The following is a 25,378-nucleotide window of genomic DNA, read 5'->3' on the forward strand; positions in this document are numbered from 1 at the left end:
CAAATCAATATGCAATTTGATCCAGTTGACTATTTGATGAGTTGTATTACTCGATTTATTTCAAATGACTGGGCGGAGTTTAACCAGTTCGCTCATAATAAACCAGTCCATCTATAGATAGATGTTTTAGGATAAACTCATGAATGAAGTGTCCAGTCATTGTTTTGTAAATTCCTTTGATGACACTGATAGGTGATTAAAAATCAGTAATAATTATAACGGCAATCATCCTTATCACACACATCTTCAAGTAGACTGTCCTTATTATGCAAATTAAAACGTAAGCTCCGCCCAATCAGTTGAATTAACATTGGTAATATATACCTGGTTAATAACATGGCATGGTCATTTGATGGTAGATCGGTTTTTTTCTGTACCCAATCCTTGAACTTTTCTAATGCCTGATGTGCATCCACTAGATTAGGGGTCTCATGTGTCTGTCTTAATGATTCGGTCCATTCTGATTCTGATGGCGTCTGGCATGTAAATAAAACAATATAATAATTTTAGCTTACCTCCTATAAATTTCTAGGAATATGATTGGTTAAAAGCGTCCACGTGGAGACCGTGTATATTCAATATTAGGTTGGTAGGGAGGCGGGGCTTAATTCAATACAAGGTTAGGAGTGGATTTATGACTTTGGCACTGTTTGATTATTTAAAAGTATTGAAAGTTCTGTTTAATAGTGTAATATCAAGGTTGTTGATAATGAAAAGTTATTGTTTGCATTCATTTTTTTTAGTGAAGACCAATAGAAGAAGGTTTAAATTGAACACTTGAACACTTTAATATAGAACTAGTGACCTAACATGATATATACGGGGTCAGGAAATTGACCCCGTATATATCATATTAGGTCACTAATACACTATGTAACTAATAGTATTTGTTGGCGATATAGTGATGTGGTTGAGTAAATCAATAAAGACAAAGGTTTCTAAATTTTCATTTGAAAATGTTGTCTTCAAAAGACATATTTTGCCCAAAAAGGTGCACATGTATAACTGCAGTAACAGTATTATACGTCGCTCATAGTAATATCTATACACCTCACGTTTATCGTATTTTTTGTTTTTCATTTACGGAATTGAGGCACACAGTGTAATGTTAGTTTAGATCAGATGTTTTGAAAAATTAAATGAATGCATACCCTTTTCATAGGATAATAAAATAACTTTAACGAATGACTTGTTCCACTTTGTCAGGTTAAACGATGGTATGTTGTAAGTTATGTTTTTTTTCTCGAAAGCTGTTGTATCCAATTCGATTCCACAGATAATATCGGACAGTTCAAATATTTATGATATAATAAAAACATAGGTGCGACTGGAAGCTAAATGACCAAACATGAAAGCAAGGAAAAGCATATAGTAATTCGAAAATTAACATGACGGGTGAAAGGGCAGGGAGTTGCAACCTTGGTGATTCCGTATTTGTGTTCTTTAATTTATCAATGGATATTGTAGAAGAATCTCTTATCAATCATGTCATTACCGAAGCGCTGACTTAGATGACTGATGTACGCCTATTTTTGACATTTTCTACATTACATTAGAAAATGCCTGTACCAATTCATGAATATTACAGTTGTTATCCATTCGTTTGATTTGTTTGAGCTTTTGTTGTCCTTTGATTAAGGACTTTCCGTATTGAATTTCCTCGGAGTTAAGAATTTTTGTAATTTTACTTTTAGTTCTGTGCCTCACACCATCAATACCAATGTATAATAGTCCTTCACTACAACATTTTATCGCGTAAACAGCACCATGATCTTTAATCGAAAAATGAACATTCAATTATATATTTAAACGTAATAAAGTCTTATAGTTCATAAGGTCAATATTAATATTCAACGCAAATTAATAAGACAAGATTGTCAATTGTCACAGTTTAAGTTGTTATCCACAGTGACGAGTTAACAAGGCCAAAATTAATATATTGTTTGTTTCCCCAATCCCAACCCTGCTATACCAGGTGTGGGTAGGTAGGTAGCGAAATAATTTTATTTTTTCCAAAAAAAAAAAAAACGGGAACAATATCGGTAGATCTGGTAAGCCTGAAAATTGGAAACGAATAAAATAATTTTTGACTTAGTTTTGACAATAAAATTGTATGAGTAGGACCGTTTTGGCAGGGTCTGTTGGGATTGGGGAAACAAACAATATTTTATTTTAGGCCCAAGTGAGTGTATAGATATGAAACATATTGTACCTTACAAATGATGATTCCAGCGAAAGCAATGCCAATAAAATTAGGTGACATAGATTTGTATCTTCCATCCATCTGCAAATCAATGAAAAACGGAAATAGATAAAGAAAATGAAGCAAATAGATGATGTGGTATGAGTGCCAATGCGACAACTCTCAATCAACGTCACAATTTATAAAAGTAAAGCATATAAGAGTGTCTTAATGGGGCGTGTTTAAACAGTCATGTTTTCTTTTTTTTTAATTCCATTTTCTATATTCTTTATTTTGTTATGAATTTTATTGTTTTAGTATCTTGCAAACTCGAACCAAATCCTATAATATAAGCCACTACAAACTATGATAAAAAGTGTTTGCATTCTTTAATTGGGCTCCAGCAATTTAAAATTCCTTACATACATGTATATCTAAGCTTATAAACTATAATTGTATTTCATTATTTAGATGTGTACCAGTCCATAAACATATTCTGACTTCTCTTGAATTGCATTTTAATGTGCGTATTGTTATGCGTTTACTTTTCTACATTGGTTAGAGGTATAGTGGAGGGTTGAGATCTCATAAACATGTTTAACCCTGCCGCATTTTTGCGCCTGTCCCAAGTCCGGAGCCTATGGCCTTTGTTAGTCTTGTATTATTTTTAATTTTAGTTTTTTCTGTATAATTTGCAGTTTAGTATGGCGTTCATTATCACTGAACTAGTATATATATTTATTTAGGGGTCAGCTGAAGGACGCCTCCGGGTGCGGGAATTTCTCGCTGTATTGAAGACCATGCAATTGGTGACCTTCTGCTGTTGTCTGTTCTATGGTGGGATTGTTGTCTCTTTGACACATTCCCCATTTCCATTCTCAATTTTAATTCATTTAATGAACCTTTTACATGAAGAAAATGATAACAATGTACATCTCAATAGCAAAATCTACTTAAAGGGTTTATGAATAATGTTTTGTCCATAGGTGTAAATGCTTGACACTAGATAACTAGATACGCCAATGATGATTGTGGCCAAGTTCGGATAAATTTGATCCAGTAGAGAAGAAAATTTTTGTCAAAATTAACCACGACGGACGACGACGACGACGACGACGACGACGAACGACTACCGACGTCAAGTGATGAAGAAGGCCATTTTGCCCTTTGGCCAGGTGAGCTAAAAAGAAAAGGAAGGTACAAATTATCCTTATTCGTAGTATAAGTAGTAAACGCTTTATAGATTTATATAATTATCTACAGGAAAACACTCCCGTCACACTTATATACATCAATCGACGTGATGATTGGGTCTCAATAGAAAGTAAATCAGGGTTTGTAAGGAAGGAAGGACATGAGAAATGTATAATATATACTTGTATGTCAACAAAAAATGCGGTCCATGTGCAATCTGAGGAGTTTTTTGGAAAATATATATTATAATATATAAAAATACATATGGTGTCTCTTCTATGAAAGTTGAGTTTGAAGGTTACGTTATATAATAGTATGGCAAAGTGTTTTTTTTTTTAGTTTTTTTTTATTTAACTACGAGATCTTATGATACAATAGTAGCATTTCTAAATGTTAGAGTATTGCCTTCTATCGTAGGTAGTTTATAGATATTTCAATTTAACCCGCATGCACTCGTGTTATTTATTTGGTTTGATTAAGCGTGGTTGACATCTAACCGCAAAATGCGCTCGAAACGTTTCGCTGGTCTTTCTGGAGCATACGATGGGTAATGAGCTTTTCAGGCGTGTCGAATGTCTCTTTATGATATAACATGAATAACGACAACAAAAGTGATGTTGCTTTGTTTATAGTTTTGACTAGAATATCTAAGATTTTTTTGGTCTTAAACTGATACAATTTTAAATCTTCTTTTCCATTCAACTCTTTTTTGAAGGAGCCAGATTAATATACAGTGTATGCACTTGCTGCTTGTTTCTGAATTCTATTGTGAATAAGAATTTATGTTGTAAAATGTATATTCATAATAAAATTCTGTTCACACAAAATACATTTTTAGATTCTGTCGCGAATTTCAATCTTTTTCATTCAGTTCATTTTTAGAGACTTCGGCATGTTTCTATCAACTCTGTTCATTGTTTAATTAGTTCAGCTTTTTTAATGAGCAACTACTTTCACAGCATATACTTACGCCATTGGCAACAAAGGCATATATCTGTCGTATTGAATGGATAGCCTGAGCACTGGATCCTCTATTTTGGTCATACCAACTGAAACAGAATATACCTTGTCAGAATAGTACTGCATGACTTATATTTTCAAATGAATGTCTTTGCCGTGGTAAAAAAAAAATAAAAAAATTTTAAGTCCAGTTGGGAATTTACAGAATTTTTAATGAACACTTCACAAATCGTGAAATAAGCGCCAAGAAATATTAAAAAATAATGGGGGGCTAACATATAATGAATAGAGAAAAATGATTTTTTTAAATAATGAAAAGAGGAAAACGGCCTATAAAATAAAAGATATAGAAATGAAGTCCCCCGTCCACAAATTGAAGAAAACTGTTAATTTAATCTCATCTGAATATCCATCAAATATATGCCACTGGACGTTAAACAATACACTAATCAATCAATCACACTACACTCATTCCGTTTCAGTAAACTGTCCGGTACTTTAAAGGGCAACGTTAGATATGTTTGACAGACTTATCAACAATGATGACAATGAACATAGAGCGTCTCAAGCGTTTTAAATAATATTTATAGATCATCGTTGATAATCTCAACGAGAAAGGCAATCGAGTTAAGATGACCAATGATAATCTGTTTATCGCTATTTTACCTATGATGACGTTGTCAACTTCATATCAATTTCGTTAGCAACGCCACATGCCTGCTTAGTTTCTAGCAATAATTTTCCATCTCAAGCGAGTAGCATGATATGAAAATTATCACAAAAAAACATCAAGGTAAAAATGCACAAAATAGCGATAATTAATTTTATAAAAGCATAAATAGAAGATACATTTGTAGCTGACATCCATGATTTCTAAAAAAACGTGGCATGCGCACGTCAAATGCAAATGGAAATAATTTGGTTATTTTTCCAAGAGTTCTCGCAACCTTTTTAAGTTTAAAATGTTAGTACTGTATAACATTTTTGTTGAGTTCCTCAAGATATTTTCAAAAGAGTAAACATGTGACATTAAATAAAACGGTTGTACATTAGTAATAAGTGCACAGTGTTTATTTTGCTGTAAAATATGATAAATATGCAAGACGTGAATGAAGATGCGATTTTAATCTAGATTCTGTCATCACAGTCAGGGAAGATAAAGAGAACCTGTTGAAATATACTAAGCAAGCTTCCACCATTCTGCCTAATAAACAAATACACAGAACACTGCAGTCCAATATTATATATGCAAGACGTATAGGTTCATTATCTTTTGCATTCGATGTTTTAATGATAGCAAAATGAAATTTGACACACAAAAAAAAAGATTAATGGAAACGATTGGAACCTACGAAGTATTATCTTATAGGTCTACAAGTAGAAACACAGAAGTAAATCTCTATTGATTCGAGTATTACGGACAATCGAAATGATCTTACAAAGAAAATAAAAATACAATTGAAAATTCACCCTGTCATATATCTAAATTCTAACTGAAGAATAGACTAAGAGAAATTTTTAAAGTACAAAAAACACCATTGGAAATTCATCATTCTATATCGGTCAATCCAAGAGATCGGCATATTTTTTTTATTTATTTGTACTTTAACCGTTTGTTCAAATGACAAAGGAGTGTCTGGATTATATTGTCTTTATTTGACATGCGTTGGACTCCATTGCATTTTCACCAATCGCCAACGATGGTCAAACCATAACGGACGACAGACGACTTACTCAGTCTGACCGTGCAGTAAAACAACTGGTCAATGGTGCAAATAAGTTACTTTTTTTTATATATCTTTCCAATGGTATTTTTAATCACAATGTACACGAAAAATCGGGAAGAGTTACGTGGATTCCCAAACTTTTTATACATTTGTACTATATATTTAAATATTGATGGCAATGCACTAATTTACAGAGGAGTTAGACAGTAAAACATACCCTGATTGAGTAATTGGGGCAACATAACTAATTTTTGTTACCGGGTGGTCTGCACATACGTCCTTTATTTGATTGTTATGTCTCGGAAGACGCAGGTATTCCCATTAAATTTCAAATGCCTTATATTGTAGTAGCATTGAATTTATCAGTATATAGATATAGGAAGATGTGGTATGAGTGCCAATGAGACAACTCTCCATCCAAATAACAATTTATAAAAGTAAACCATTATAGGTCAAGGTACATGTACGGCCTTCAACACAGAGCCTTGGCTCACAACGAACAACAAGCTATGAAGGGCCCCAAAATTACTAGTGTAAAACCATTCAAACGGGAAAACCAACGGTCTAATCTATATAAAAAAACGAGAAATGAGAAACACGTATAAATTACATAAACAAACGACAACTACTGAACATCAGATTCCTGACTTAGGACAGGTGCAAACATTTGTAGCATATGCTTACATGCATGATTCAAATGATCTCTTTTCAAGGACATATTTCAGTTTTCTTCCACGAAAAGTAAACTTGTGCCTTTACAATTTAACTGTAGACAGTTCAAGTGTGTTTCATTCATCAAGGAAAAAGATCTATATACTACAAGATAAAAGGAAATAATCAATGAACAGATCAATTTTTAAATGATTGAAGTTTTCTTTCAGCAGGAAATAATTTCTGTTTTCTCCAAGGACAAGGAAACACACCCTTTTCATTTTAATATATATATAAAAGACTAAAATTTTCTTTTAGCAAGGAAAGTTTCTTCTAGGAAAAGGAAATAATCCCTTAACATGTCTCTTTGGTGATGCTGGTGGCCAAACCATTTTAAAACAAAAGCCAATTAAAACGTTGAATAACTGATATAACCGAAACGGTCAAGAGTACATGTATATCAAAACCTGGACAAGGGATGAAAGCTACTTACTATTACAAATGACTTAATGTTTTGTCTTTCAGTAAAGATAGTGAAAATTCTTTCTTTAAGAATATAGGTATCAGTCATTAAAATAATAAGGTTTACACACATTTTATATCTAGATTCCATAAGCTTTTATAAATCTACATTCTCTACAAGATATCTTTATGACGTCAGCTAAAAGTTGTTTACCTGATAAAAACTGTTGAGTTGTAAATTAGAGGAGCGATAAAATCTTTTTCAATCAAAAACTAGTATCAGTAGTCTTTTATGATTTGCCTTTCGTATATGTGTTAACGGTACTTCTAGTATCTTTCAACTGATGGGTTTTTTGTCTATAATAGCCATGGCGTTGAGTTTGAATGTCCATTTGGTAAGTTCCATCTATTTTTCTGATTCCCTTGATTGATATTTACATCATTAGGACTGAAATTTGGAAAGTTAAAAAATTGACCCAAATAAAACGGACCAATCCAAAGACAGGAAAATTACAAGTACAATGTAGTTGCCATTGTTTACATATACTTTATAATTACAATATTTGACATTTAGTAGATGGCAGATCACCAAGAGCCTCTGATGAATTTCCTTAATATCTTTAGTTTATTGGTTCTATCATAATTATTGATTTCATTAGATAAAGCTGCATCCGTGTAAACCCTTATTTGGGGAAAGAGTTTTTTTTTTTATTCAAGCAAACATTGCGTGCTCTAAATTTTTAATATGCGTCAAGAAGATGATACAATCGGTTGGTTCTCTGTTAGCATTACAATAGTTGGTGGGGGAATAATTGTCTTCGTTGTCCTACACGACATATAAGAGACTTGATTATTTGGACAAATACACAGAATGCATCGAATCTTTCTACAGCACGTGTAAATATGTAAAAACGTATCAGATACCAAATCTTTGAAACCGATCTTTGCACTATTGCTTGCGTTATATATTGACTGATGTTCAGGGTGATATAAGTAAATATTATCCATCTCTTGAGAGCATCTGCCAATCAGTATCTTCAATCTTAAAATGTTAAACAAAATTTGAAAAGTGTAAACATTCGCGTTGATCCTGATATCAGATAATAGACTTCCAATGGGGTTTAGGAATATCATGTATTATATTTATACTGACCAAACACCGTGTTCATCTTTTTTATATAATAACATAAGGAGATTTTGGTTTGTTATTTCTAATAAGACAGAAACCAAACGACACAAATTACCAAAAACTTATACGTCAACATAAGTCTTCTACATAACAAACATGATTTTGAATACGTTATGTCATCAAGAATCTATAAAATGACAATGATTTAAATAGAAACAACCCATCATGGCATCAGCATTAACATTATCAAACTCTTCAAATAACAAAGCTATGCAGATACTACTAATGGCTTAAAAGAATGGTCATGAATATGCTACGAAAATAACACAAATATTTTAGAAATCTCAAACAAAGCACACTGTGAATATTAATTTTGTCATGTTTGTAAGGTGTTTAACCTCACCGAACATCTTTGGCACACTCTCATGCACCCCTGTTATTCATATATCCTTCAACCCGTGCGTACATCAGATGCCCTTATCAAATATCGTTACATTATCACCTATCAATCTAACTATCTGGTAATTTAGTTTGATCGATAACATAAACAAATATAAGATTATCAGAAAAAGTTTTATCGCCATTAAACAGCATTTTACAGAGAATTTTATCAAGATTAAATAGCATGTCGGAGGGTCTGGATTGGGCGGGGGTGGGGACTTTAATTCAGGTATTCTTTTGGTCAACTGTATTATTTGTACCTTTATTCCCTATGCTTTATATTTAAGCACACCATTATGCTCTGCTCTTGATTTTTTTGTTTCCAAATTAATCTCTAATTTATTGTCCATTATTCACTATTCTGTAAACCCCACCCAGACCCTAATGTTGATAGCGCAATCTTAATTAAATAAACAAGTTAATCCACAATAATAACCATGAAAACGTGCCTCGAAAATTAAAATTGATTTGCACGATCATAAGAAACTGTCAAAGAGTACAAAAGTCATACATACTAAATCTTACAATTAAATTATTCAAAATATTATTATCTATAACTTACGTGTAAGAATGCAATTGACATTTTTATTTCTATTATTATTGAAAATTATTAACCCGGATGTAATAAATAATGACTTAAAAAAATGTTATGTTTGATATTGTGAATGTAATGAAAAGTTGAATATAATGCCACTGTTACCATCCTAGAAATCATAATTATTCTTCATCGCATAAGAAATAGAATTATACTATTACTTAGCTCGGTATATAATATTTCCCACAGAACATAATCGAACGATAGCCTGCAATATTCTATGATTTAACTGACAATTGACAATTATACATGTATACCGTCTAAACGTTTTAACACAGTATTCCTACTTTTAAATACTGTCAACTCTAAATACTTTGAAATATCACAAGAACTAAATAAATAGGGAATAAGTTTCATAACATTTGTTTGAGGCTAACTTACTTAAGTAAGAAAACGAAATCCAATATTTAGACATGCGATCAGGTGGACAAGGGTAAAACTTCTTTTTGTGCACGACGTGCACGTATATATGTGACATTCATTTTCTTTCAAAATGGTGTACAACAAATTTTTTTTTTAGATATGTGTTTTGCGGTATAATGAAAAACTAAGTGACTAATCATGTGTATAATAGCAAGTAAGTTAGTTGTCCTTTCGATATTTCGGCATCGCCTCGATAAATAGTTGATATCTTTCTAGGCACGCCACTTATTACAGCTCTCAGAACCATTGCATTAGGTGGATTTATAAAAGTCATGCAAAAGCCCTATTATATTAAATCGAAGATCTCTCTCGACCAGACAAAACAAGTCCGTAGTAACTTACTGTTTATATATGGAATAATCCACCACAAATAAAACTTCTACGTGGTAAGATGGTGCTCTTTTCTTTCTTCGATGCTCTGTAAAGGTTTTGTTAATATCTACAAGAAAAAAATCGTCGTCAATTATTTGATTGATCAATTTTAATTCAACTTTCAGTGGCGGGTCCAGGGGTAGGGGGTTGGGGATCCAGTGGTCGAAACCCCTTATTTAGATGATCAATACTTTTGAATAGGGACATAAAATGTATGGTCGACACTATCCCCTCCTTTTATCCTGGGTAGGAAACCCATTCCCTTAAAAATGGATTGATCCGTCCCTCAGACTTTTAGAAATTGCGTCCGCGAATCAAAAGTTAACATAATGAATCTGGTGGTTAACAGTATTCGGTATTTATAGCTGTCTTGTTTTTAATTCTTTTGCATAGTCAATTGAGATCAGAGTCGAGCGCATCGTGCGAGCTGCGGGGTTCCAAATCACACTATTGTTTACAGTCTAGCGATCTCTTACGAACAACTTATTTTTTCTCTCTTTACCTCAAGAAGAACTTAGACCACTCGGCCACCGGGGACAAAAATAAATTGATTGTTGTAAAAAATGTGTAGATTACTTTGTTGTGTGACGGCTCCAACTCATGGTAGTGCTCCTATTAAAGGAGGGAGATACAGGATATACATACATACTCCCAATAAAAAAATCGATAAACTATACTAGTATTTAGGATTATTGGTAAGCTAAGGGTCGCACTGCCAGTTCTTCCAGCTTCTCTCTACTCTTTTAACAAATTTGAACATTATTATTTCAACATTTGGACAATAAAACTATATGCAAAGTAGAGAAGATGTTTCGCACATGACTATATAAATATTGGTTTGGGTGGGTAGTGCGAAGAAGATATATAAGAAGGTATATAAATTATCCTAAATAAGATAAAATTGCTATACGAGAAAGATGTGTAAAAGCATTTGTGAAGTGTGTTATTGATGAAGCAAACATTTACATGTGCATGTACATTGTATCTACACAAATATCGGAAAAGAATATAATACCAAATAGAAAATCTTTAAATAAAGTCTACATAAAGTTGTTCCTAGAACTTTTTTTAACACCAATCCCTATTACAAACACGGTCCTGTGTGTATATATTGGTTATTAAATTCTACAGTAAACTAAAGCACTTACTTGTGTATATTGGGTTGTTCAGATTTTTCAAATGATATGTCTGTGACGACGAATCTTCTCGTGTCTGTGACGACGTCTTCCGTATCTTAAAATGATAGATACTCTTTGGCTGTTGGGACTCCTTATGCGTCACAACGGAGTTGTTGTTCTTAAACTCTAAGATGTATTCTTCATTTTCAAAATGGAATGTACCATACTGAAAGCAGAATAATTTCATCACAGATACTATGCACACATTTTATTGAGGGTACTATATGCGTTCAATCTACATTTATTACTACAAAATAACTTTATTTCATATGTTGATCCTCGCCTGTCATCCGTCAGAATTGTGAGCATCCCATATTCCTTTTGAACGTTGAAAATCTAAACAAGAGAAGTTAGTTTAAATTAGTTTAGTTTAAACATATTTATTTATAATGGATTGGGAAACAAGTTTTGCAACTTATATTAATCCCTTTCCACTTTGCGGGTGCGAGTGCTGCCTTGTAGCGGCATTAGCCTACTCTTTTTCGAAATCTACAAGGGTGTCTTTAACGTGCAAGAGATATGGCTCTCTCTTAACACGGGTCAGCTATTTATCTTCCCCTTCCGACGGACAATTATCGTTTCCTCAAGACCATACTCGCAGATGGTGTCAAGGGAGAGCCGAAAATTGAGTTCCTGAAATTGTCATCCCAAACGAGAATCGAACCAGGAACCTTTGTGTTGGTAGTCCTATGCACTAACCACTACACCACGGCTCTCGAGTTGCTGGGTACACTTCACTGGGACAGAAATACAACAAACTATCGAATAAAAGACCTATTGGGGTTAACATAGTACAGTCTTTATAACAAAAGGTTCAACCATAAAAGACCCAGTCTATTCAAACAGTTAATGTTCGCGCACAGTTCTGCTATTATCACCAACTATAAAGTATTTATTAGAGAACTCAGATTCTAAAAAGACTTGAGACATAAGCGGTGTTCGAAAGACTCTGGTTAGCGCATAATTCTTTATTTAGCCATTGTTTTGTTTTTTCGTAAATAAAATCATTTTGATAATATACTTTTATTTACATTCAATAAATTAGTGGAAAATTTCCCCAACTTATATTAGGAAAACAGTGAGAAAAAATACAAAACAAATGTATACAGCTTTTAGTAAGTTTTGACAAGTTTTAAAAATAAATATATGCAAAATGTCTGCACTAAATTATAAATCAAATGAATATGATTTATATACCTTGTATTTGTAATCTTTATTTTTACAGAAAAACTTTTGCTATGTTAAGATGGAAAATAAAGTTATTTGTTTATATGACACCCGATGCCTTGATCGCACTTTCACATTACCCTTTTCGGTGATTGGCCTGAGAAATCATTTGATATTTATAGTGTAAAAGATCACATCATATTAACCTCTATTACTTTCTAGCTGCTGTGACCTGAATCAGCGAAACTACATTGAACAAAAAGATGAACCAGATACGAGACAGACGGACGGACGGATGGGCGGAATCGCTATATATCTACTTTGAATTTTACTGTAAAGTTGATCTCTTTGTTATGCATACAAAATAATCAGGAAATAAAGAAATGACTCACACGTTTCATCTTTATTTTCTGAGAAACCGTATCTTTTTTCATTCTTATTTAAATAGGTTTTCATTACATGCATAATGTCAATATTTGTTCTTCCTCTTTATCATGTTTAATAACAGTGTCAACACTGTAAAAATGGTGTTTAGATCCTAAACACAATTCTAAGCACATCTTTTGTGCACTTTTTTTTTACATGTTTAGATCTAAACGTGTCTCAGTACAATGTGTTTAGGATTGTGTTTAGAATCGTGTTTAGCTTAGAAAAATGTGTTTAATTTCTATACACTTTCATTTTTAAACGTGTTTAAATTCACGTCATGTTTAAATATTATGTGCTTACCGAAAAATGTGTTTAGCAATTGAACACAATCCTAAACACGTTTAGATCTAAACATGTATCACAAGTGTTTAAATCCTAAGCATGATATTTACAGTGAATATAAAGAAATTTTGAAAAATGTAAACCTTGAAAACGAGCTCGCTGATTAAGAGTCTAAACATGGGTGTTCTTCATATCTTTATTCTTTTCTGTGTCAATACATATTATTACAATGACAATACGTTAAAAACGGCAGGGTGTAAACTATAAGTTTTGGTCCAAAATATCTATCATTTCACAAATCGCATACTACCTAAAGTAGCTGAAATGATGCCAACATAAAATACGTTCACAGAATGATTCAGAAGGTCGTACGATTTTAAGGTGAACCATAGTCATTCATGTATATATTCCTTATGGCAGTACTATATAAGTTTACTGTTATAAAAGGCCATATTTAGTAATACACTATAAACGCAGGTCAAGATTACATATTGAAAGTAAGGGTCAAGGGTATTAGAATGACCATATTTATATAAGTGCAATTTGTCCGGAAGGAGTTACCACAATATATATAATATTACTTATCTCAGTTACCACATATGATAAATAGTCATGCGTATTAAGTCATTTCCATAATTTTCATTTCTTATATTTATTTGTAGGAATGTTGGTACTGCCCCTAAATCACAAAAATGTGTACTAGTTCGATAAAAATTGACGTCACACTATAAACCCTGAAACATTTTAAAAGTTTATATTCAGCAGTGCCAGAACTAGTTGTCAGTCATATTTCAAGGTCCTCAACATTAGATTTTGGTGGTATAACTGTATTTTACAATATAAATGAGCGGTATAAAAATTTGATGCTATAAGAGACTCTGGGTGGTTTTATAGAATATATAACAGTTGACCAATACTATACAGAAAATATAAAAAAAAATATAAAAAAAAGAAGAGAAAATAGATAAATTTGGCTGCGTATTTGTACATCCCCAAGAACAGCCAGACACATCCTTTCTCAACTTATAAAACAAATCATGAAAAAGGTCACCTCACCACAGAGTTTTTAATGTGACAATTTTCCTATGACCAATAAACCTTCGTGGTAAATTAAAATTGGTCATATTAACCATAATCGTTCAGTTTTGTCGCCCCCCCCCCCCTCCTTCCACTTTGAAGGACCACTGTATTTCAATCTAAATGTATGCTTACGTACCATATGACTCCTTAAGCCATCTATAGATTCAATGTAGAATGAGGCTCCATTGGAGGTGTCGTAATAATAATTCACATCCTGCAAATAATATGTTAAAATATGATATAAAGAAATAAACCAAAAACCAACCCTATAAACATTTATGAAATTCAGATCATATCAACCAGTTCTTTGCGGGAAGAATACTAAATTTTGTAGACCGGATTCATGCTTAACTTGCATAATTCTGAGAATTTAATACATCTCTAATCATGATATGCAAATAAATATGCTATCGGAATCCAATCCAATCTTCTGCATACATGAAAAAATATCTATCAAATTATTGTTTTTCTTTCGCATGCATATTGAAGTTCTTTATTGACGGAATTCCAAGCTCTAGAGTTAATAGTATAGAGCACGCTTCAGCAAAGTACATAATTATCATGTTAATACAGATAGTCTATGAAATTTAATGCAAAAAAAACATGTACAAATAGATGATGCATAATGCAATGGGAAATGGCTTTGAGCAGGAGTCCATTGCATATATTGACCCGAAGTGTTTGATATTATTTAACTGAATTCTTCATCCGAATTTATAGCTACCAAACTAGGATTGTTTTCGAAATTCTCTTCAATGTGTTCTTAAATCTTCATCCGAATTTATAACTACCCAACCAGGATTGCTTTCGAAAATCTCTTCAATGTGTTCATAAATCTTCACCCGAATTTATAGCTACCCAACTAGGATTGCTTTCGAAAATCTCTTCATTGTGTTCTGAAATCTTCATCCGAATTTATAGCTACCCAACTAGGATTGCTTTCGAAAATCTCTTCATTGTGTTCTGAAAACTTCATCCAAATTTATAGCTACCCAACTAGGATTGCTTTCGAAAATCTCTTCATTGTGTTCTGAAAATTTCATCCGAATTTATATATATATATAGCTATACCCAACTAGGATTGCTTTCGAAAATCTCTTCAATGTGTTCTTAAAACTATTATATCATTGTGCTCAATAACAATAGATCAAGGTTGTCTATATATGTATATATTTGTTCTACCTTACAAAAGTACCTCCGCAAACTTTGTTATAACCAATTCTAAGATATCTGTTCCACTTGGAACAAATATATACCCTTTTTAAAATGCGAAAGGAACAACTTTTATATATCCGTCATTCCTGTTATATTTTTTTTCTCTTTGGATAAATATTATTCAGGAACTAAAATTCAATGAAAAAAATGAAAAACTTTAATTTTAAATGATTTTGACAAAGTTCGAGTACTTCCCCAACATGCCCAATGATATTTAAGAGGGTCTTTTTAAATAAACCAGTATCAATCGGAAATAAAAGCTATGTATACAAATTAATCAATTTGGTAAAGAATTCCATTTTTTCATGTAAAATTGAAAAAAAAATATAAAAAAAATAATATGTAAAACTGAATTGTGACTTTTAGTCCTGACTGTGACTTTTTGTCCGTGACTTTTTGTCTGTGACTTTTTGTCCTGTAACTTTCTGCCATACATTCATTCAATATTTCTTTAATGTTCAAACACTAGTTTTATCATCATGATTATGTTGATCTCATTGTGTGGTACACTTTCAGGGGAAATTGACCATAGATGTCTTGATAAAAGCACACGCTTAAACAATTATTATTCATTTACCAGACACTAAACGATCAAAGTAATACGATAAGAGTGTTTTCAAGTAGATACATTTTGAACATGGACATAACCTCTCATCATTTAGCAAATACATCCGATTCGGCATTTTTACATTGTTATAAGCTTTTTACATTAACAATTATATTTTCATAATTATCAATTTCCTTTGAAGCGCCAGTGTGTACTATTGAGGATACTCTGTATATTTATGATTAGCAATATATATATTCTTTCATACAAAACTGTCACCTTAAAATGACCGGTTATATTTTTTTACATTCATACACTTATTTTAATATTACCTTCAGGCATAATTTTGTATTAATTTTGTTTCCTCTTTTAATAATTTCCCCCATCTATTTGCTTGTTACCTTCGAGATTGACTTTCTACAATTCTCATTCTACTATTTCTTTCTTACTTATTTATATGTTAACTGAAAACTGCAAGTATACTGATTGCTCTTTGAGAATTGTTGGACAAAATTGAAGAAAAAAAATAATAAGGAAGGGATATGTTTAGCAAGTCTACTTTCGAGACTGAATTTTTGAATTGAGCGGACTATAAAAACGGAATTTATGGATAAAATTTTTACCAAATGTAAGCATCAACACATGTATATATTATACAAAGTACATAAGTTTGTAATGCTTTCATGTGCATGTGTGTATATATACTTACGTGTAAATCTGTAGGTAAATCCTCTTGTATTATTGAGCCATTTTGTGCAAAAGCATACACTGGAATTCTAGAACTGAGTTGAGCATTTTGTTGTAATTTTAATATCACAGGTTTGGATGAGAGAGAGAATTTTAATGAGATATCGTATCTAGAACTAACTGAACGTCTATATATATGGTTGTCTAGTAACTCTACTCGTATGGAACCTGAAATCAGAAAAAAAGTAGATGTTAAGAAAGTAGCATCCCTTCCTACTTTTATAATCACCATAGTATCACAACTAAAAAATCGTATGTGCAATGGTCTAGATGAAATTAAATTTGCCATAACTTTTAGAAATTCTAAAAATTGACAAAAAGTTGCTGCTATTGTTATCAAAAAGTAAAATCACAAAAATACTGAACTCAGAGGATAATCAAATAGGAAAGTACCAAATCACATGACAAAATCAAATGACAAAACACATCAAAAACTGACTTGGTACATATTTCGTGTTCTTGTATAGGCTAGGGTTTATACTTACATGAGATGTGGATATTGCATATTTTTAAAAGCCGTACGGAGGTTTATAGTCATACTAACTTGAATTACATCATTTGATATGTGGTGTCAAATTCTTTTGTACCACATCTTCTTATCATATCAATTTTAAGTAAGGTATATGGTTCACAGCCCTTACAAAATACAAAAACATGTCAAATACTCGCTTGCTGCCCAAGTTTGACCTATCTTGTATGAATTATGTGAAGCTTGGCACAATATGGTCAGAACATTTCAAAAATGTATATTTGGCACCGATGAAGAAAATGTAATCATAAGCTGATGTATCAATTCTATTTCATAATCTTTCGTAGCATATCTCACCTTTAGGCTTATACCATGTATATATTACACTTTGATACTCGCAAGCCGATTGCTTAGCTATTGTACCTACTACAGTTTACTTGAAAAAGTATAGGGAACCTTAATATTGTATTTATCATATCCATATACGTATATAAATTAGTACATGTATAAACAACTTACTAGAGTCGAAATTAACATCCTGGTTTGAAAAAGATTGAATGAAACAATTATAACCACCGAAAATCCATATAAAATAAAATAAAACAAACTCCAAGTTATACATCTTACATTTGTAAAATATTGTAAAATATAAGGAAGTGAGTAGATACACTTATAATAATCATGTGACTTCAATAAATAATCTTGTACAATAGATATTGGGAGGTTTTCCGGATGACTGACTCCAGGGTTAAATGTGTATTGCCGTTGTAAACATTGTAAATCAAACAGCGTAAAATTTGACATTTAGATATGATTTACCTGATTTTGTTACCTGTCTAATACAGGTAAAATAAAGGTAATCTGCATTATGAATAAATAAAGTACAATTATACTGTTACAAAAGTTATCCTAGATATTCTATATGTTCATTTGATGTTGGTCAATGCAACTTTCAGGTCGTACATGTAATCAATTACATTATATAAGTACTCTAATATAAAAAAGAAGATGTGGTATGATTGCCAATGAGACAACTATCCACAAAAGACCAAAATGACACAGACAATAACAACTATAGGTCACCGTACGGCCTTCAACAATGAGCAAAACCCATACCGCATAGTCAGTTATAATAGGCCCCGATAAGACAATGTAAAACAATCAAAACGAGAAAACTAACGGCCTTATGAATGAAAAAAATGAACGAAAAACAAATATGTAACACATAAACAAACGACAACCACTGAATTACAGGCTCCTGACTTGGGACAGGCACATACATAAATAATGTGGCGGGGTTAAACATGTTAGCGGGATCCCAACCCTCCCCTAACCTGGGACAGTGGTATAACAGTATAACATAAGAACGAACTATAAAAATCAGTTGAAAAAGGCTTACATGTAACTCATCAGATGGACAAAAATACAAGTGGAAGTGGCCTCATTAATCTCAATTAAATGGCATTACTTAAAAATCAATTTTAAATCATTATTTCATAAATATTACAGAAAAGATATGGCACTTTTATTCTTTCATAACACGGTGATATCATCAAAAGACACCCCTTTTTTTTTGGCCAATCCTTCTGTGTCAAAGTTCTTAATAACTATAATTCAACTGTACTTCAAATGATTCATCATCACAAACGTCAAAAGATGATCAATTCTATTTATACGCACTAAATTATATTTGTTTACAATTTTTCAAGAAAGAAAGAGCAATACATCTGGCAACTCGAGAACTTGGGTAACAATATTTAAGCCACACGGAAGCACAAGCAGAGAAAAATGTATAACCAACGTATAGTTAATCATGTTAATGGCAAGGTGTACTTATCTAATTATTCTTCATTACTGATAAACAGTTTAGCTAGAATAAATAATTATCTCCGGACTACAGGTGATGTGTCTTGCTGTGTAAAAAATATGAAGAATACATTAAAAAAAACTGTGCAAAAACTACGAAGAATACACTAAAAAAACTGTTATCAACTCATGGATGCCATGATAGTATTAATTTTGACAGCTTCCCTCAACTGCATAACTGAGCTAAGAAACCACATTAACATGATTGAATTCCAGTTGCCAATATCTCAAGCATATTCATTTGAAGGACATGCACATTAATATTATTTCAATTTGCAGAACGAGTTTTAAAATACCAGGATTGAAAGCATATACATTTTGTAACTGGCAAAATCAAACGCGCATGTGTTGCCCATTGTTCCATGTTGAATTGATGTTCAATCGACCTCGATTTCATGTGACACATCTGATAATTATTACGGAGTGTCTATTCGTCCGGCTAGCCGGACGTATAGTTAAAAATCTCTATTTGTCCGGCCTTCCGTTTGCGGATGCGCAAATCTTTAATATCAATAAAAGTGTCATGTGGCGTTGAAAGTGTCCCCGATAAGGTGTCGGATAACAAAAGCGCGTATGCAATGGAAGTTTTGAGAATTTGAGATCGTGAGTTATATTTAAAGACGTAATAAAGAAAACTAGATACAATGTGATTGCTTTAAACACATTTCTATATATTAGTGACTCAAGACAAAAGCGTATATACATATGTAGTATACATATAAACTGAGAGGAATAAAGCCTGACATCAAATTTGAATTTCTGAACAGTTACCCCATGGAGGCATAACGCATTCGGATAATAATTAAATCAACTTTGCTTGGATGCATTATTTCTAAGTTCTACTACAACGGAGATCTATGAACACGCATTGATATACCTTATCTCGGAATAGCATACCAGGGTTGGGGTAACCCCCCCCCCCCTTTTTTTATTCTGTTTAACTTAATAAACAATTTTTCTATATTTTTCTATCGTAAACACAATCTTACTTTTGGGGAAGGTTACACGTGCCTACTATTCTCTCTTATTTCTTATTAAAATGTTAAAAATCCCTGAACATTTTAAATAAAAAAAAATCGGTCTGAAAATTATTTGACGACCTGATTTGAACCAAACTTCAAGGAAACAATAAATTCAGAATCTGCTTTTGGAATCATAGATGTCTATAGAAGCCAATAATCAGTGGTCAGACTCTTTAATTTACATGAAATTCATAAGTTGAACAAATAAAAAGATGATAGTCTTTTTTTTTGTTGCCCTCACCCAAACTCCATTAGAATAAAAACAAATCTGAATAAAATGTATACTTTGTAGTATATTCATTTGCATTTTGATTTGTTTTAGTGAGTGAATGGAAATAATTGGCACAATTTTTTGCCAGGACTATGAATAACTATTTCAAACTTGTATTTGTTGCATAGATGTTGATATACGATTTTAGACAATATTTCACAACGTTTTTTTATCTCCTCAATTAAATCCCGATGTTATATCTTCACCATTATATTTTTGGCCGGACAAATAGCAAAATATCGTAAAAATGCTATTTGTCCGGCTTGCCGGATGAATAGACATTTTTGACTATTTGTCCGGCTAGCCGGACGAATAGCCACTGCCTAATTATTATCTACAGATACATTTGTAGATGTATGAACAGAGGAAGGCAAGTCGGCAAGTCTTAAAGATACATGTACATCCGATGCAGTCTTTACATGATCTCATGACATCTCCTATGGTGAATGAGTAGCTACATGTAGGATGTGTTCGAGTCAGTTTTTTGTACTCATACTCCAAAATCAACCAATCAAAATGCTTAATTTCATGTTTCGAGCATAATTTTTGTACTCCGAGCACTGAGCGAAGTTTTATGACTTCAACCCGAGATCCTTTATAATACAAGTTCCAAATGGAAACAATATTTTGGAATACTATTTCCACTGGAATAAATATTACAGCAAATGTTCCTAACGGAATAAATGGTATAGATTATTTGTTCCAACTGAAACAGATATTATGTCATTGTTTATAACAAAGTTTCCAGTAGAACTTCTGTTAGGCGGAACAAATATTCGTTGACAGACCATACATTTTCAACGGTACAAATATAGTCCCTACTGTTGACAGTGGGTTACTTGCCATTAATTTTTATACCCCTTCCAAATTTATTTCTCCATGCTTAATGCCTTAAATTGCAAGTAGGGAGGTGAAATTACACTGTAAAAAAATTTGGGTCCAGAATTTTAAAGGAAAGTAGTGATTTGGTCCAGCTGAAAAAGGTTTAAAATTAGCACTTCGGAAGCTGTTAAAAGATTTCAAGACGCCCTAAACATAAAATTGTCCATATTTTGAGTTAGAAACGATGAAGTTTTCTATAATTTTGATATAATTTGTCCCAAAAGTAGTACAACACACTGTAAAAGTTTCTTTGAGAAAGCGCAGGTGGGATTTGTTTTTTTCATTTATGTTCTAAAAGAAATGCGCTACGAAATAATTGTGGTCTCGGACCTATGCTCTAATCGGAAAAGTAGAAGGGATGGACATTTTTACTGCAACTGAAGAGGACAACATTTTGATATTCCCTTGATGTATCACAAGATGACACTACGTACAGATAACCGGATACATTCCTTTGTAAATGTAATATTTATGTATTTTCCGCAATATAAAGCCTTTGTATATGATATAGTTTCATTGTAATGGTCTATATTTGATGTTATCGCCCCACTTCACATGTTGGTCATGTTGGTATTCGCTCTGATTCACATGTTGTTATGACGCATTACAATAAATTATAATTTTAGTTATTTAATGTGTTTCCTTGACCACAAAATATGTCATGTATGTGATATTATCGTTTTGCGAAATGGATGGGCATCTCAAAGTCAAAATATTCAAAGTAAAATGATAGAAAGGGGAAGAACACATTGAAAAGGGTAACTCGTCATTTGGAAAAGTGTTACGATTAAAGTTTGACCCTCTGAAACTTAACATTAAAATAAAAACTAGTAAATGATAGTAAAAAAACATAATACAAATTGACAAAAAAGCTTCTTGATCCCCGCCTCTTTTACTACACACACAGAGACACATAGGAACACGTTTTGATTCCTTTTGGAACCCTATTACGGATCTTAGAAATAGATATATGACCTGCTGTCAAATCGTGCAGTATACATTGTATATCACCGTATATCACCCTATCATGGCTGATGATATTACATTTTCATGCTAGATTACATAATATTGGAGATTTGCCCGCTACCATCAACAGAACAAAATATTACAGTCTTACAGAAAAAAGAGATATTTTGTAATACAATTCAAACGTTGTAACTACCAGAAATCGATTTAACAGAAGTATGATTCATTTAGCTATGACTGTGTCATTTCAAACTGAGTATGCGGTTTACCAAATAAAAGTACAAAGTTCTTGTGAACACATGAGAACACCAAAAGTGGACGAGTACAAAATTCTTGTGAACACACGAGAACACCAAAAGTGGACGAGTACAAAGTTCTTGTGAACACATAAAAACACCAAAAGTGGACGAGTCTTAGTCTTCCCTTCCTGTTCCCTCCCTACACCAATAAATATTAATGAAATAAAACTTTTAAAAATATACTAGTACCTCAGAAAAAACAGCGATCATTGTTTCATTGCATACCGCAGACTCTTGTAAAATGGACCCCTTAGGGACGACATCAAAAGATCAATGTAAGATAAAAAAAACTTAATTCAATAGTTTGGGGTGGGTGTTGAACTGCTGCAAGATTTGGTTATCCGACATTGGTTTTTACATATATCCATATGGGTCAATCAATATTTCCCAAATTAAGTTAAGAGGGGGGTGAGGGGCTCAGTGAAAAAACTATGTGCATTAAGTTTTTTTATCCTTCATTGAACTTTTGATGTCGTCCCTTACTTTTTCCTTTTCCTTTTCCTTAGTATTTTTGACTGGTCGTGCTTGTAGCTTTTTCTTTGTTATTATCTTTAAGATATATAAAAATAACAGAATTATATAAGCAATGCCCCTCTTTTTCAAATTCCGGAAATTTTAAATCCATATCTATTCAAATGTAAAACAAAATATTCATTGGATCAACCTGTTAACTATCTAAGGGTCAATATGTCCTTCTATTGAATGCAAGAATTTGAACTTTTTTGGGGTTAAAGTTTTTTTGCATGCTCTTCTGTCCTTTTGTGCTATTTCCATGTTGATCCAGTTCATTTTTCAACACTTTGAACACCACCTTAACATGCCTACGGAAAAAAGCATTGCAAATAATTGCGATCTTGTAACCAAGAGCGTTCTTGTGGTTACGTTTTAATTTGATTTATTTAAACATTTATCTCCTTGTAAATGAAAACTGTAAATATTTACAAGTAAAAAATATAGCAAAGAAAGAAAGAAAGAAAGAACAAAAGAACTAATTAAAAAAAACCACCTTAAAACCTTATAACACCTTAATTTTCATATATTGGACAGATGGAATTAAATACGATAAATGTATTTATTTATTTTATTTTAAACATACTTATTCATAGTGGATTGGGAAACAAGTTATTGCAACATATATTATTGATCCCTTTCCACTTTGCGGGTGGGAGTGTTGTCTTGTAGCGGGATAAGCCTACTCTTTTCCGAAATATACAAGGATGTATTTTACATGTTTTACGTGCAAAAGATATGGCTGTCTTTTTTTTTTTAACTTTAACCATGATCATGATGATATAACTAAACGAATTAAAAATATGATCAATACACAATCATAACATGACCTGTACATTGTGTATGTATATAATACACATTTGGTATGTATTCCAGTCTTACAACCACCCACACGTATTGCCTATACATGCTATATTTACTACAAGTATATAGTTTATGCAATTAACTAGAAAATAATACTTACTTAGTACTTCAGGACTATCATTTATGTCCCAATTACGAAATTGATCTAGAATATCAGGTGGCTTATCCTTCACTTTACATTTTATCGACGTTAATATCGTAAAAATCCATATCGAATAAAAAATAAAGATGTTCATAATGATAATAATGTAAATACTATTAATATTTCTATAGAGTGAGCAGTTCTACACGTGCACTTCATTGTACGCTTCTAATTATAGCACATGATAAACACACACTATCCCACATCGATTCTACATTTATATCGGATTACGCAAACGGAGAAACTCATTAATATTCAATACTAAAAAGTATACTCAGCGACCTTCCGATGTTAGCATGTTTGTGTCGATCAATGATCATCAATGTCTTGATGCATGTATCGAATCACTGTAGTGTAACTCAGATAGTCGTAGTTTGTACTATATATAGAGCTTTATGTTTAACGTCCATAATTCATGCAAATATTTATTATGAGAAAAAGATTAACAGCAAATCGGTTTCGTATTAATTTGATATATATATATGGGGCGGAGGAGAAGGTGGACGTTGGTGAAGGATGAAAATGTCTACTTTAATAGAAAATAGGTTTTTGTTTTTAGGGCAGAAATATTGTTTAGAAAAAAGAGACCTAGTGACTCTTCGACGATTTATTGAAAATGATCCTAAGGTATAACATACATGAGACCGTTGGTTTTCCCGTTTGAATGGTTTTACACTAGTAATTTTGGTGCCCTTTATAGCTTGTTGTTCGGTGTGAGCCAAGGCTCCGTGTTGAAGGTCGTATATTGATCTATAACGGTTTACTTTTTCTTTTAAATTGTTATTTGGATGGAGAGTTGTCTCATTGGCACTCACACCACAGCTTCCTATATCTATGTATAAACTTATACATCTATGGATAAACAGGGCGTTTCAAAATCATATGTTATTATATATAATGTACTTGTTCAAAGGGACCTCCCTCGCCCTTTTCAGCATATATTTTACGTTTTGGAATGGTGAACAGATTCTATACTTCACTGCCTTCTGACTTCATACTGTAATTCAAATACAAGTGGTCTGTTTGCTTTTTTGGTGACATACAGAAATCACAATTAAGCTACTAGATATTTGAGGTTAGGTCCTTAATGTAGAAAATGATAAGTTACTTAAAATGATATTTGTTTCATAAACAAACTTTAAATTACCTTAAGATTATCAAATATTGGTAACCTAATTTAATTTTTTTATGTATTTACATGTTGATATAAGCGTCAAACACATGGTACTTAGTACATGTATTCTTAAAAATAAGATGTTGTATGATTGCCAATGAGACAACTCTCCCCAAGAGATCAAGTATATAG

At 32.3% G+C, this 25,378-nt stretch overlaps 1 protein-coding gene across 6 annotated transcripts in view; it reads right to left on the reverse strand.

Moving 5' to 3' along the window:
• The window catches only part of LOC139502805 (A disintegrin and metalloproteinase with thrombospondin motifs 6-like), a 39,480-nt gene extending 15,023 nt beyond the window's left edge, over nucleotides 1-24,457 (reverse strand). For 2 of the 6 annotated variants that reach the window (XM_071292383.1, XM_071292387.1), the window contains exons 1-8: nucleotides 24,031-24,410; nucleotides 16,744-16,949; nucleotides 14,409-14,486; nucleotides 11,285-11,480; nucleotides 10,107-10,203; nucleotides 4,347-4,425; nucleotides 2,213-2,284; nucleotides 325-476 (exon numbers count right to left, since the gene is read on the reverse strand). In XM_071292383.1, the coding sequence (XP_071148484.1) occupies nucleotides 325-476; nucleotides 2,213-2,284; nucleotides 4,347-4,425; nucleotides 10,107-10,203; nucleotides 11,285-11,480; nucleotides 14,409-14,486; nucleotides 16,744-16,949; nucleotides 24,031-24,166 (1,016 nt within the window). In that variant the 5' untranslated portion in view covers nucleotides 24,167-24,410. Of the gene's footprint in view, nucleotides 1-324; nucleotides 477-2,212; nucleotides 2,285-4,346; nucleotides 4,426-10,106; nucleotides 10,204-11,284; nucleotides 11,481-14,408; nucleotides 14,487-16,743; nucleotides 16,950-17,769; nucleotides 18,242-18,677; nucleotides 18,899-24,030 lie in introns of those variants that run through there. The other 4 variants (XM_071292386.1, XM_071292384.1, XM_071292385.1 and 1 more) reach the window with 4 other exon arrangements.
• Between the last annotated feature and the right edge of the window lie 921 nt (nucleotides 24,458-25,378).

Source organism: Mytilus edulis, chromosome 14, assembly GCF_963676685.1.
Source record: "Mytilus edulis chromosome 14, xbMytEdul2.2, whole genome shotgun sequence".
Taxonomy (NCBI): Eukaryota; Metazoa; Mollusca; class Bivalvia; order Mytilida; family Mytilidae; genus Mytilus; species Mytilus edulis.